The 13,520-nt window shown below is 46.1% G+C and overlaps 1 protein-coding gene across 11 annotated transcripts in view; it reads left to right on the plus strand.

The window, feature by feature from the left end:
- The window catches only part of gab1 (GRB2-associated binding protein 1), a 63,887-nt gene that overhangs the window by 47,144 nt on the left and 3,223 nt on the right, over nucleotides 1-13,520 (plus strand). For 7 of the 11 annotated variants that reach the window (XM_061251227.1, XM_061251224.1, XM_061251225.1 and 4 more), the window contains 6 exons: nucleotides 339-967; nucleotides 2,986-3,080; nucleotides 3,606-3,909; nucleotides 6,170-6,259; nucleotides 10,772-10,865; nucleotides 11,686-11,812. In XM_061251227.1, coding sequence (XP_061107211.1) covers nucleotides 339-967; nucleotides 2,986-3,080; nucleotides 3,606-3,909; nucleotides 6,170-6,259; nucleotides 10,772-10,865; nucleotides 11,686-11,812 — 1,339 coding nt within the window. The remainder of the gene's footprint in view (nucleotides 1-338; nucleotides 968-2,985; nucleotides 3,081-3,605; nucleotides 3,910-6,169; nucleotides 6,260-10,771; nucleotides 10,866-11,685; nucleotides 11,813-13,520) is intronic. The other 4 variants (XM_061251226.1, XM_061251228.1, XM_061251230.1 and 1 more) reach the window with 4 other exon arrangements.

The raw sequence follows: 13,520 nt of genomic DNA on the forward strand, positions 1-13,520 counted from the left end.
GTACAGGTGTTCAGGAACACGTCTATCTTAACAGGTGCTCCAGGATCTGTAGAATTATTCATATTTTAAAAAGATTTTAAACAAATGACAAATTCAATTAATTTACAAATTAAACTTTTGATTGCAATTCACTTAGGAGTATCTGCTTACATAAGTACACATATCATATAATTAAATATTTAGTGTTTCTAGACAAGTTTATACAGTTTAAAGCATTTTTAATCATGAAAAAACAGGTGGTTTTAATGTTGTGGCTGATGGGTGTACAGTACAAGCTCCACGCTGGGCGTTCCTCGGTGTTCACTCACGGCGGCCATTTTGTGTCTCCCCATGTCCAGTAGGCCCCACGCGGGATCCTCCAAGTCTACCTCCTCAGAGACGGACTGTAACGACAACCTCCCGTTGCACCGGCCCCCGGGGGCGGGGGGGGTCTCCAAACACGGCTCGGTCAACGGCTTCTTCTCGCAGCCCCCCAGCCTGTACGACTCGCCCCCCTCCCGCGGGGCCTCCCTGTCCACCGAGTCCAGCCTCTACAGCCTCCCGCGGAGCTTCTCCCAGGACACGGTGCTGCTGCCCAAACCGGCGTCCTCCCCCCCGGCCCCCGACGGCGACTCGGAGCTCTACGTCTTCAACGCGCCCTCCCGCAAGGCGTCCATGGAGAGCCAGCTCCGCCAGCTGTCCATCAGCTACGACATTCCCCCCACGCCCGGGAGCAACTCCGCCTACCAGGTCCCTCGCACGGCGGGGCCCGAGTCGGCCGCTAGCTTGCCGCAGTTGGACGTGCCCCCGCCCCGGCCCCCCAAGCCCTCCCTGACGGCCCCCCCGGAGCGCTCGCCCACGGAGAACTACGCCGTGCCGCGTTCGGCCTCAGAGGCGGACGGGAACTACTGCGTGCCGCCCGGCGTCGGGGGGAAGACGCTGCGCAGCAACACCATCGCCACGGTGGACTCGTCACGCCTCAGGAAAGGTCAGTCCCTGGGACACCTGGTCGCGGCACCACCCGCTCCCGCGTTCCGGCACCTTCTCTGTCAACCGCAGGCAGTGTTTACATCACTCTGTCCGCTTTGGGGAACTTCTCTGTGTGTTTAGGTATGTTTTGACTGAGCAAAGATGATACAGTATGTTTCTTCCCCACAATGTAAGAGTTCATAAAGAAGTACTCGACTTGCACCTTTAGCTTGATACTAAATTATTTTGTTATGGTATTATCCATTATTGGTCAGGCTAAGCTCATGTACCTGGACATTTATTTCACATTTGTATCAGTAGAAGGTTCCTCATTGTGTGGTATTGCAAGAACTGAAATGGATTACAGTTATGACCTGTGGCAAATCTGTTCTTGTCTAGCAGGTTTTCCACTATGCTATGGAATAGAGCAGGTGCTGTTTGTGGAATAATTAACTTTATGCTGCTAAAAAGCCCTCAGCACTTTTGAGATGAAAGGCTCCCTCTGGTGGTGGCTGTCAGACCCGGGCAGATTTGTAGAGACGAAACCTCTTTTCAGTTGAAAAAATCTCGCAAATTTTCCGAGTTGACGTTGAAATGCTTGTTTTTGGGGGTTTTTTCCTCCACATTTCATACATTTACTTTTTTTATTCTGAAAAGATCCAGCCTCTCATTTCTCTCAGCAGATGCACTTGACAAGGGTAACCTCCATAGCACATACTTACATAGGTCATCCGTACGGCTGAGTAGTTGTGTTTGACGTAATTGCGGGTGGTTATGAACCCTGTTTAACCCAGGTCATGGAGGCTTGGGAATCAGCCCAGCGCTCATCTGATTACGGTCCCTTTCGTTATGACGACACTCTATGCAGTATTCCCTGTGGCAGTTTCTGGAATGCTGACTTTTTAAATCTCAGCTTCACTACGCTAGTGGGCACCTCAAAAGTTTGAGTTGTTTTGCACTGATGTGGCGTAATTGTGCTCACCAGACACACACAAAATTAAGTATTAAATGGAGGATAGCTGTTCTTTTAACAGAAAATGCCAAAGCTTCTCTACAGGTCAATGAAAGTTGAAAGCCGTAAAAAGAAAAAGTGCTGCGGTCATACGGTACTGAATTTTTGGGAAAGGTTCCAGTTTACCACGCATTCGCTTAGGCCATGGTGCTTCGACAGCATCTCTGGGTCTGCATGATTGATGAACTGGGTCACGTTGAAAGTCCATTAAGAAGTGAAATGGAGCAGTTTATTGCCTGGAATGATTATTCTAACCACAAGTGCATATCTTACAAGAGCATCATGACATTACCGAAGGCTTCACTACCACTGTCGCTGAAGGGTTGTGTTTCATCAACTCCAGAGAGAACATGGCAGCTTTTGTTCTCCAAGCGATCAAGGCGAATTTAGAGAAGTGAGATTTGGGAAGCTGCTTGAAAATTCTAGAAAGCTTTGATTTCCAGGCTCTTTCTGAACTGTATAATGCAGGTATGGGTGTATTTTGCCGGCTGATATGGCTGTTTTTAAGCCCTTTGCCCCTCCCTTAACACAGCAATCCTATTTATTATATTTATTAATGGGCTTGAAAAGCCAGCAAAGGTGGGAAGCTCATGATTGTGAAATTAGAGTATCGCGTCATCGGTTTAGTTAAGTAATTAGTCATTTTCTCTTTAATAAATCATAGTTAAACTGTGGCAGTTGTGTTTGTTGTGTTAATTTAGAATACCATTGTGGTGGATTGTTTTTTTGTTTTGTTGTGTATGATCCGCATCATGAAACTACACGGCAGTGTTGGCTGAATCCATCTTTTTCATTGCTCAGAGGTTTTTGCAGAGACTCGTGAGACAACGAGACTGATCGACAGATTCAGATATTTTTTAAGAAGAAGAACAAGCTATATTCATGGATATCAGTTGTATCCAGCAGTGTTTGACCCTCGCTTTCAGTTCAGTTCGCGTTTCCCTTTTCCTTCCATCGGAAAGCCACACAAGCCAAGTTGCGTGTTGAGTCATGTTGAATCTTTCGTCCTGATTTGCGTTTCGCAGATTACGGGTCTCAAGACTGCTACGACATCCCTAGGTCTTTTCCTTCGGAGGGAAGCAGTTCGTTCGACTTCAACGAAAGCTTCAACGCTTACTTAGTAAGTTCATTTCTGTCTGATGCCCAACAGGAATGAGGATGTTGTAGAAACTCGGTGGCCATCAGTGAGTAAAATGGCCACACAATAAGCTCACATGAATTGGCATTAACTTAAGTAGTTGTGAACATGAATTAATGATGTACAATGCATTAAATTGCCTTTTTATCAGTTAATGTAATTAACTCCTAACTAATGCAGTACTTGCATTAATATTTGCACATTAGCAAACTATAGGATAAACGTATAATTATGTATAATTATTTAACCAAATACATTAACTGCTTTTTTTTTTTTCATTCCAATACGAATTGGCATGAACTAATGTAGTTCATAACATAAAGTAATGTTGTCCAAATACATTAACAAAGCTGTACAAACTCAATTCTCAGGTATTAGTTAATAACTGCAGGTACATTAGTGAATGGCAATTCATGTAACATTCATGTACTAGTGATCCAAAGTGTTACCAGTAAAACTGCTCTCTGGGGGAGAATATGTAGATTTTTCATGTTGTTGTGAACACAGAAAAACAAAGGCATGATGCCAGTACGCAGCGCTTCTTCTGAGGAGGTGGACGAGAACTACGTACACATGAGCGCCAACTCGCCCTCCCACCACCATTCCGGAAGCCTCTCTGAGCCAATCCAGGAGCCCAACTACGTTCCCATGACGCCCGGCACGGTGGAGTTCTCCTCGCTGGGCAAGCAGGTCCCGCCCCCGGCTCACATGGGCTTCCGTTTCAGCCCCAAGACCCCGCCCCGAAAACCCATCCCCATCTCCGACTGCCAGCCCCCGCCCGTGGACCGCAACCTCAAACCCGACCGCAAAGGTGAGCTGGAGGCTGAGTCTGTCTGTGTCTGTCTGTGTCTGTGTGTGGGTGCGTGTGTGTACAGTCTGTGTCTGTGTCTCTGTCTGTGTGGGTGCGTGTGTGTACAGTCTGTGTCTGTGTCTGTGTCTGTGTCTGTGTCTCTGTCTCTGTCTCTGTCTCTGTCTCTGTCTCTGTCTCTGTCTCTGTCTCTGTCTCTGTCTCTGTCTCTGTCTCTGTGGGTGCGTGTGTGTACAGTCTGTATCTGTGTTTGTCTGTGTCTGTGTGTGGGTGCGTGTGTGTACAGTCTGTGTCTGTGTCTGTGCGTGTGTGTGCATGCACTGTTTGCACATGTATTTTTGTGCATGCATTGTGTATGTGTTTGTGTGTGCACTATAGTATGTGTGTTGGTACTGTGTGACAGTGTGTATGAGATGTTTGTTTTTCTAAATAATTTCACAGTGTACTGGTTTGAACTTGAAGGTTGAAGTACCTCTCCCATGTTTATGAACGCTGACAGCAACCAGTACGCAATTTTCATCAGTATGCAATTCAGCACAATTTCAGTCTTCCAGTAGATAGTGCATAAAGAGGAGGAACTCCGGGTTAGCTGACGGTCAAAGGCTCTGCTGCTGAAAGAAACCCCACTTTATATGCAGAAGAGCCGGGGCAGCGATGTAAACAAGCAAAGGACAGCTCTGGCCGGGACGCCATCTCAGCGTCCGGCCGCTTTGCCCGGCTCCAGCGTGTGACCTCGCTCTGAATGGGGCCTTTGTGATGGGACGGGGGGGCTTCGGACCCCTCGGGCCTGCCGGGGCCGTCCCGGGACGGCGGAGACCTGAGCCGGGGGCCCACGGAGGTGGCCCCCCGTTGCCTGGCGACCGTTTTCGGGAGAGGGTCGGATCCGTTCCCCATTGTCGCCCCACTGAAAGCGCCGTTTGATCGGGGCCCTGCCAAACCCCCCCCCCCATCCCCCAGCTCAGCGAGAGGGATATGCCCCTGTGAATGCTGGGAAGGAGGGGGGGCGGGGTGGAGGGGCGGCGTGTTCGGGGGCTTTCCTCACAGCTGAGAACCGCCACGTCACGACGGATATTCAGAGGAGGGAAGTAAGTCACGAGGCAAGAACACTTTGTTTGAGTTGAGCCTCAGCCAAAGAACATTAAGATTAAGGAGACTGAAGGAGACGTATGAAGCAAAACTGAATTTGATAATTTCATAACGTTGCCTTTTCACAAGCAATATTATTCCCCTCAGTATTAACCAAGTCTTATTTATGCATTATTAGTATTATTTGTATTATTAGTGGAAGGACACCTTAAAACTTTATCTGGATGACTGAATAGTACATACTTGTATTAGATACTCCTCAAACTAAACTTCCAAAGCGTTCTTCAGAAATACTGGCGTTCACCAGCATTGGAGAGGTACAGTCTGATGATGATAGAAGGGCTATGTTCTCCATGTCTGTTCTCCGTTTAATTTTGCGTTTTGCTCTGTTTTGCTCTCTGTGTTTTACTCTGTGTTTCACTCTACCTGCCGGGTCTGCAGCTGTACACCATGTCTGTGCAAACTGTGTACCGTGTCAGAAAATGTCTCCCTTGTGCACCCTACGCTTCTGCCTGCCTGAGCATGCTGGGAGCTTGTGGGCTTTGGTCTCTTGTGAGTGTGTGTGTGTGTGTGTGTGTGTGTGTGTGTGTGTGTGTGTGTGTGTGTGTGTGTCCGAGTGTGTGTGGGTGTGTGTGTGTACAGGGGGCTTTTCTGTGCTTAACTCAATGGAGGCTGCTTCACTCATTAAACTGTGCTTTTCTCATTTTGTACTCATTTCGGGTTGTTATCCACAGCCTCGCCAGTGTGCCGTGCGTTTTGGCGACAGCGTGATGTTTGTTGCGCAGTGTGTTCTTTATGGCAAGCCGGGAAACGGGGAACGTTGTCATGTTTGTGCCTGTTTGGCAGTGTGTGGTGTCACGGTCGCTTTCCATGTCCTGTGCTGTGAACACAGGCTGTTTCTCATGGGGCAGAATCACACTCTCCATGCTCTACACTGTGGTGATGCTTAATGTTGGGAAGTCGTGTGGTACGACTCGGGTGCATGAGTACGCCGACCGGGCCCTCGGGCGAGCATGAGCCACGCCCGGAACTGCTGGAAGGGGGTGGGGGGGTGTGGGGGGGGGAAGCTTCGCAAACGCTGTCTGTCATTTCTGCTCAGAGTGGGTGTGGGGTGGGTGGGAAGAGATACTGTTTTCAAAGTAAAAATGTAACAAGAAAGTCTTCTTTTACCAATCAGGTCAGAGTCCTAAAATAATGAGGGCCAAACCGTTTGCTTTAGAGCGAACCGATTCGCAAACCGTAGGCGAATTCCCCCGACGACGCAAGGGTACGTACTCCGAAGGCTGCCGTCTGTAGGGTGATGTGCACTGCTGTTGATGTGACGGTGGCCCGTTTTCTTAACGAAACTACCAGCATGCACCACTTCATGCAGTCTGTTGTGTCATGATTGGAAGCCTCATTGTCACAGAGGGGTGCGTTGCTCTAGTTTTCACTCCAGCCGGGCTGTGGTGTATTATTCATTATTCAAATAAGCTTCCATTATTGGCCTAACCAGCTCTTTAATGGCCAGACATGGTCCATACAAATACTAATTTTAGCTGGAGTAAGAAAACAAGCACAGTGCATACCTCTAGACTTGAGGCTGACAATTCTCCATTTCACTTTATATGAACTGTTATTCAATCCATTTACTTCACTGACTAACACACTAATCGCAGTGCTACTGTACCTGTTCATACTATTTCACTTAGGTATTCTGCAAGCATGATATCATGTGTTTATGAAAAATCTGTTTATGAATATTTGTTCAAGTGTTTGTGGTCAGGAAAAATATGTTACTGTATACTACTGTATGATTTTGAGCAATCTACTACACCTTTCAAATTAACGGTCTTTCACTTATGCAAGTACAGAACATTTGTAAAAAAGAAGACTTCCCCTCCCCCGAAAACAGAGACACAGCTCATGTCCTCAGTCTACTTAGTCAAATGTGCCATTTAGTAAATTATTTATTTGCTGAGCATGCAGACTTTGTTAACAAGGGTGACTTTCATAAGCGCACTACACTTTACACATTACTAATTTACAACCGTATGGGACTGAGTTAAATGAGGACTGTTTTTGTTACCCCCTTAAGGTGTAAGATGAGGAAAAATGTGATTAGTATGTTCTTAACTGAACATGCTATTGCTGATGTAGCAGTCATTGCTAATTGAAAGCATTGGAGTTCTAGAAAACACAAAAAACCTAGTCTTGCCTGACCCAGCTAAGCCTTCTGGTCACAAACCCTAAACACAACTTTATGTTGTGTTATGTTGTTTATGTTGTTTTTCTAGAATGTTGTTTTGTGGTGGTGAGGGTGTTTGGTATCACATGTTGTCCCACATGTTGTTTTGGTACTGTAATACCTTATGTTTGTGGTACTGAGGGTATTTGGTATCATTAAATGTAGTAGTATTAGAATTTCAACTACATGCGTATGCATTGCTTATGGATATATGAACAAGCTTACATAATTGTATTTGCATTTTAGCTAATTTAAATGGAAAAGTTTATTTTTAGCCTTGAATCATTTGCCCGCAACAACTTGGATCACAATATTTACTGTTTGATGGCTAACCCAGTCATTTTCATCAATGGATGAAGTTAATGTGTAACTACACTGTTAAATGCAGTTAGTTGTATCTTGCAGTTCACATAAGGTCTAAACACATTAGGAATTTTCTTTTTCTGAAAGAATAGTGCCCATCAATTAGCCTAATAAATATCATATCCAGACCTAATCCTGTCTTATGAACAAAACAAGGAGCTGCATGAGGGGTTATCTATTACCTAAACCTATTTAATTTGTAAAAAACTGAGGATAGTGGAAAAACTTCAAGGAGTTATGTCATTGATATACACACTCACACACACACACACACACACACACTCTCTCTCTCTCTCTCTCTCTCTCACACACACACACACACACACACACACACACACACACAGATAAGCACCTCAATAGAAATTGCCTCTCTTCTCCAAAGGCGATTGGTGCCTGTACTCTTATTCTGTCTGATATCATAATAAAAAGCTCCTAATCATCAGTGTGGAGTCACAGGAGATTGTAAATCTTTGTTTTCGCCGCTTCTGTGCGTTGATGACCTCACCACTCATTTTGTTGTTAATTAGTCATTTGTGTTTGAGGGCATGCCATTTTTCTTGGAGACAGCCCTTGTAATTAGTGTGATGTACACTCACTGAGCACTTTATTAGGAACACCTGTACACCTACTTATTCATGCGATTATCTAATCATTCAATCGTGTGGCTGCAGTGCAATGCATAAAATCATGCAGGTATGGGTCAGGAGTTAATGTTCACATCAACCATCAGAATGAGGAAAGAATGTGAACTGAGTGACTTTGACAACAGAATGATTGGTGGTGCCAGACAGGGTGGATTGAGTACCATAGAACTGCTGATCTCCTGGGATTCTGTAGAGTCTCTAGAGTTTGCAGAGAATATTTAGAAAAACAAAAAACCAGTGCGCAGCAGTTCTGTGGGCAGATAGGCATTGTTAATGAGAGAGGTCTGAGAAGAAGGGCCAGACTGGTCAAAGGTGACAGTTACGCAAATAACCACACATTACAAGTGGTATGCAGAAGAGCATCTCTGAACACGCAAGGCATCAACCCTTTAGGTGAATAGGCTACAGCTGCAGAAGAAAGTTCTATTCTAATGTCTCAATAACAAGTAAGGTTGGTTAAGGTCCTTCAGAGCTCAAACACCTTATCTTAGACTTGAATGACTTTCAAAAATCCCATTTCGTCACCATCGTATTGTGTCGCAGAACTCGCAGAACTCTTCAGTGCTGTCTTGGCTGTATTCCTGCCTCTTGCCCAGTGCATACTGGGATAGGCTGTTAGTAGGAGAGTGAGGGAGTGTGTGTGTGTGAGCAAGCAGGGGAGTTGGGGAGAATGTGTGTTAGTAGGAGAGTGAGTGTATGTGTGAATAGGAAAGTGAGAGTGTATATGAGTAGGAAAGTGAGTAAGAGTGTGTTTCAGTGAGTAGGACAGTGAGTGAGTGAGTGAGTGAGTGAGTGAGTGAGTGAGTGAGTGAGTGAGTGAGTGAGTGAGTGAGTGAGTGAGTGAGTGAGTGAGTGAGTGAGTGAGTGAGTGAGTGAGTGAGTGAGTGAGTGAGTGAGTGAGTGAGTGAGTGAGTGAGTGAGTGAGTGAGTGAGTGAGTGAGTGAGTGATAGGAAAGTAAGTGAGAGTGTATCTGAGTCTCTTGTTTGTTTGTTTGTGTGTGTGTGTGTGTGTGTGTGTGTGTGTGTGTGTGTGTGTGCATCCGTGCGTGCACGTGAATAGGAGAGTAAGTCAGAGTTTGTGTGTTTCAGTCAGCCATAGCTGACATCCAGCAGCAGGCCATCTGATTGGACACTGTTCATCGCCAGTCTTTGTGGGAGGAGCTTCCCTGCCAGCTGCAGGATTGTATAGATCAATCAGAGCATGTGAATGAGTGTGTGAGTGTGTGAGATCAGTAGTGTATCATCATGCTCATCACTTCCATTCATTCTGGGCTCAGTGTTCCCACGTCAGCCCCATTCAGCTTCCTCTCATTCATACACAGCCTGCCTGGCTGATGGGCCTGATGAGCCTGGCCTCGTCACCACTCCTGGGGCAGCACATCAGCTCAACAGCTCATATCTTTCTCCTAGCGTTAGGCTAACAGCCCTAGGTTCTGCCTTGGTTTCTCTTAAGGGAGAACTGGAGGGGGCCATGTGGTGAACTTTCAGCCTGTATTTCCATCCACCCACGTCAACTTTAAAATTAAATTACACAAAACCGGATGCAGGATTTTATTTTTTATTTTTTTTTAAACGTGTGGAGTTGCCAAGGAAACCGTGTCAATGACATCCTGTAAGTCCCCGGCTTGACCCTGGCTTGACCCCTTCCGTTCCCCGGGCGATGGAAGCAGGGTCTGCTGGGATAGATCAGAGCTGTTTAAAAAGGAGGCGAGCTCATCCGCGGCATTAACTCAAAGCTCTGGGGGTGAAGCCAGGGTCGCGGGGTGGGGGCCACCTGGCGAACATTCGCTGGCCCTCGCTGTAGGACCAGAGCCGATCCAATTCCAGACTGCCGCACTTCCCCTTTCTGGCTCCACTGCGGTGCTCCGATGTGCTAATGTAGCCTGCCGCTATCAACGGAGTATACAGTGCAGGCAAACTTAAATGCACTCCGTCTGGAAAGCAACACACTACTGATGTGCTGAATTATTTAAGCCTGTGTAGAGCATTTCAAAATGGAAGGCATGTTGCAGTCTCCTTGAGTAAACCGCGTGGAGAGGTTGTAACTCTGTCTGCCTGTGTAACAGATACCCAGAGCCTGAATCCTCCCTTTATCTCGCTGGGTGTGAGCTGTGAAACTTGACAGAGGCACTTGTACGATTATAACATTGCCTGTCTAGCTCTAGTGCCGTTTGCTTACCACTTGAAATGCACTTTTGTTAATCTGACTAAAACTGTCGAATTACTAAATTGTAAATAGATAACGAAGTTGCAGTGGCCTCATCTACACATTTTCCATTTCTGAAGTTCCCTTTCAAGTGTCTTTTGAGAGATAGTTGACCTGAGACATGTTTGCTAGAAGTCTGTGTTTAAAAAAAATCTTTACTAACAATTAGAGGGGATAATGGTCTGTTACATTGTGTTTGGAGCCCAGAGTAAACTCTTAGAAGGGCTCAGCATGTTGTGAGATGTTCCTCAGTGATGTAATATGGGTTGCGTTATTCTCCTGTAAATGTGCTTGAAGAGTTTGGCGAAGATGGTAACCGTGTCTCTTTTTCTCCTGTAGCTAAACCAGCGCCACTGGAGATTAAGCCCGTGCCAGAGTGGGAGGAGCTTCCAGCTCCTGTCCGCTCGCCCGTCACCCGGTCCTTTGCTCGGGAGTAAGTGTCCCTGCATGTCACCGACGCCGTCATTCGCCTGCCTCCCGCTAGCTCTGCCCGTGGTCTCATCTTCACTCGAAGCACTTCATGTAGGAACCAACAGTAGAACGACACACTAATGACTAGTTGGCTTCATACTTCACTACGCACTTCAATTTAAACGCAGTAGGAGTCATTAGTCATTAGAAGTAGTAGCATCTGTTCAACTCGTTTATTTTCTTCCAGAAAATTCCAAACACATTATTCAAATCTTTGTTGACCAACCTTTGCAGCACACAGTTCAGGCAGTTCCATTCATTGCTCTTTGCACAGTGAGTGGCCAGCCTCGGCTGCTCGGTAGTCCTGCATGTGATGTGTGTGCCGTGAGTGTCCCTGCTGGCTAGAATGTGGTACTGCAGGCAGTCTGTGTGCTTTGAGGCCCCCTGCTGGTCACAGAGCGCTGCTGCAGTCGCCACAAGGTCCTCTGCTGGCCACGGCCGGGTACTGCAGGCAGGATGCTGTGTGAGTGATTGAGTGTGTAAGCAGGTGATTGAGTGTGTAAGCAGGTGATTGAGTGTGTAAGCAGGTGATTGAGTGTGTAAAGAGGTGATTGAGTGTGTAAGCAAGTGATTGAGTGTGTAAGCAGGTGATTGAGTGTGTCAGCAGGTGATTGAGTGTGTAAGCAGGTGATTGAGTGTGTAAAGAGGTGATTGAGTGTGTAAGCAGGTGATTGAGTGTGTAAAGAGGTGATTGAGTGTGTAAAGAGGTGATTGAGTGTGTAAAGAGGTGATTGAGTGTGTAAAGAGGTGATTGAGTGTGTAAGCCGTGTCCTGATGCTCAGTCCCTCCAGGTTCCCTATGCCGCCCAGACCCCCATCGGTGCACAGCACCGCTTCCAGCACTGACTCGGAGGAGTGTGAGGAGAATTATGTATCCATGGTCGTCCCTAATATGAGCACAGATGAACCAGTATGTAAAATCAACTCCGAGGCTACTCTTCCTCCTTTCGCAAAATATAAAAACATTTCTCCCCTTTTTGTGAGCTTTGTTTCTTGATGTTTTACTTTTAAGCTTCCTGTGGATATATTTCTTTGCTTTTGTTTTTGATCAATCTCAGTTCCTTAAAATGTATTAATTGTCCTTTCTTTATAGGAATAGATTTCCACTTATTATTATGACTATTATTGTTATTATTATTATTTGTACTGACTTTTTGCCCTTCCATGCTTCTGATAAGCCTGATTTATTAACAAAAAGTGGTGAGCTACCAAGAATCCTATAAATTATAGAACAACACAAGCTTTTTTTTTTGTACTTACACTGCAAAAAAGTCTGTCTCAACAGTGGGTTTTAGTCTTGTAATGAGACTTCTCAAAATGTTAGCCTGTTTTAAGTTACTGTTTGCTTGAAAGTGAAACTTTCTTACCCCATTGGCAAATCTTGCAATGAGTTAAGCAGTCTCATTTTTTTATTGCCTCATTGGCAATATTTTTGTCTGCTTTAGCAAAAAAGTAATAGAAATAAGATTTTAAGTCAGAATATACAACTGACGTACTTGTTGAGATTGATTTACTTTTTGGTTTTTGCAGGGTAAGCATTCCAGCCTGCTCTTGTGAAATGTCGATAGAGAGCTCGAGACATGAGTACTGTCCACAAATGTTCGCTGTAATCACACTGTTCCATGTGGGTCTCTGGCTAAAACAGCCTCGTGTCATAAAAAATGGGATTCCACCACGTACGTGAGACTAAGGTCTGGGACTAAGCAGACCTGGCATACTCGGTGTACTGTTGCTGAGGTCATCAGCGTGAGACAGCCGTAACGTTGGGACTCCCCCAACGTCTTCCTGGCCTCTGTGGGGCGCTGATAGAAGGACTCCTCGTTTTCTTTTCCCAGCTTCTTTCCCTCCTCATCCTCCAGCCTCCTCTTTCTCCCGGATCTCCTGAATCACCTCCTTCATGCTCTTTTAAATTTGTTTTAATTTACTCTTCAGCGTGCGTTAGCTCGGTGTGATTTCCTCCTCTGTGTCTATGGACCTTTTTCGTAGAATGATGCCAAGCACTGTGCTGTTCGCTGCTGAATACCAGTTCACCTAAATTTCGAAAGGTCGTACAGGACTGTTGAGGCTTTGGCGACTCTTTAAAGAACCAGTGTTCTGTGTACTGGAACATCCTGGTTTAATTTCATGTATTTTGAAAAATGCATGAATGCTCTGAATTCTGTGAAGGGAACAAGCCTGTGTGTTTGGCAGTGAAAAGGGTTCATCAGGGGTTCATCAGTAATGACTGGGGCTACTTTATTTCTGTGCGTGTGTTGCCTCTGTGTGTGTGTGTGTGTGTGTGTGTGTGTGTGTGTGTGTGTGTGTGCGTGCGCGCGCGTGTGTGTGCGCGCGCGCGTACGTGTGTGAGAGAGAAAGAGAGAGAGATAGAGCGCGTGCGTGCGTGCGTGTGTGTGTGAGAGAGAGTGTGTCTCAGTGTGTGTGTGTATGTGAGAGAGAGAGAGAGAGAGAGAGAGTGTGTGTGTGCGCATGCGTGTTTGTGCATGCGTGCGTGCGTGCGTGCATGCACGTGTGAGAGTGTTTGTGTGAGAGTGTGTGTTCCTGTCCTTTTGGCCCCCGGCCTCATGACGGCCCCTCCTTCTCACAGAGCGCCTGGCCTTTCAATCATTTGCCGCTCCTTT

This window comes from Conger conger, chromosome 8 (assembly GCF_963514075.1).
Source record: "Conger conger chromosome 8, fConCon1.1, whole genome shotgun sequence".
NCBI classification, from domain to species: domain Eukaryota; kingdom Metazoa; phylum Chordata; class Actinopteri; order Anguilliformes; family Congridae; genus Conger; species Conger conger.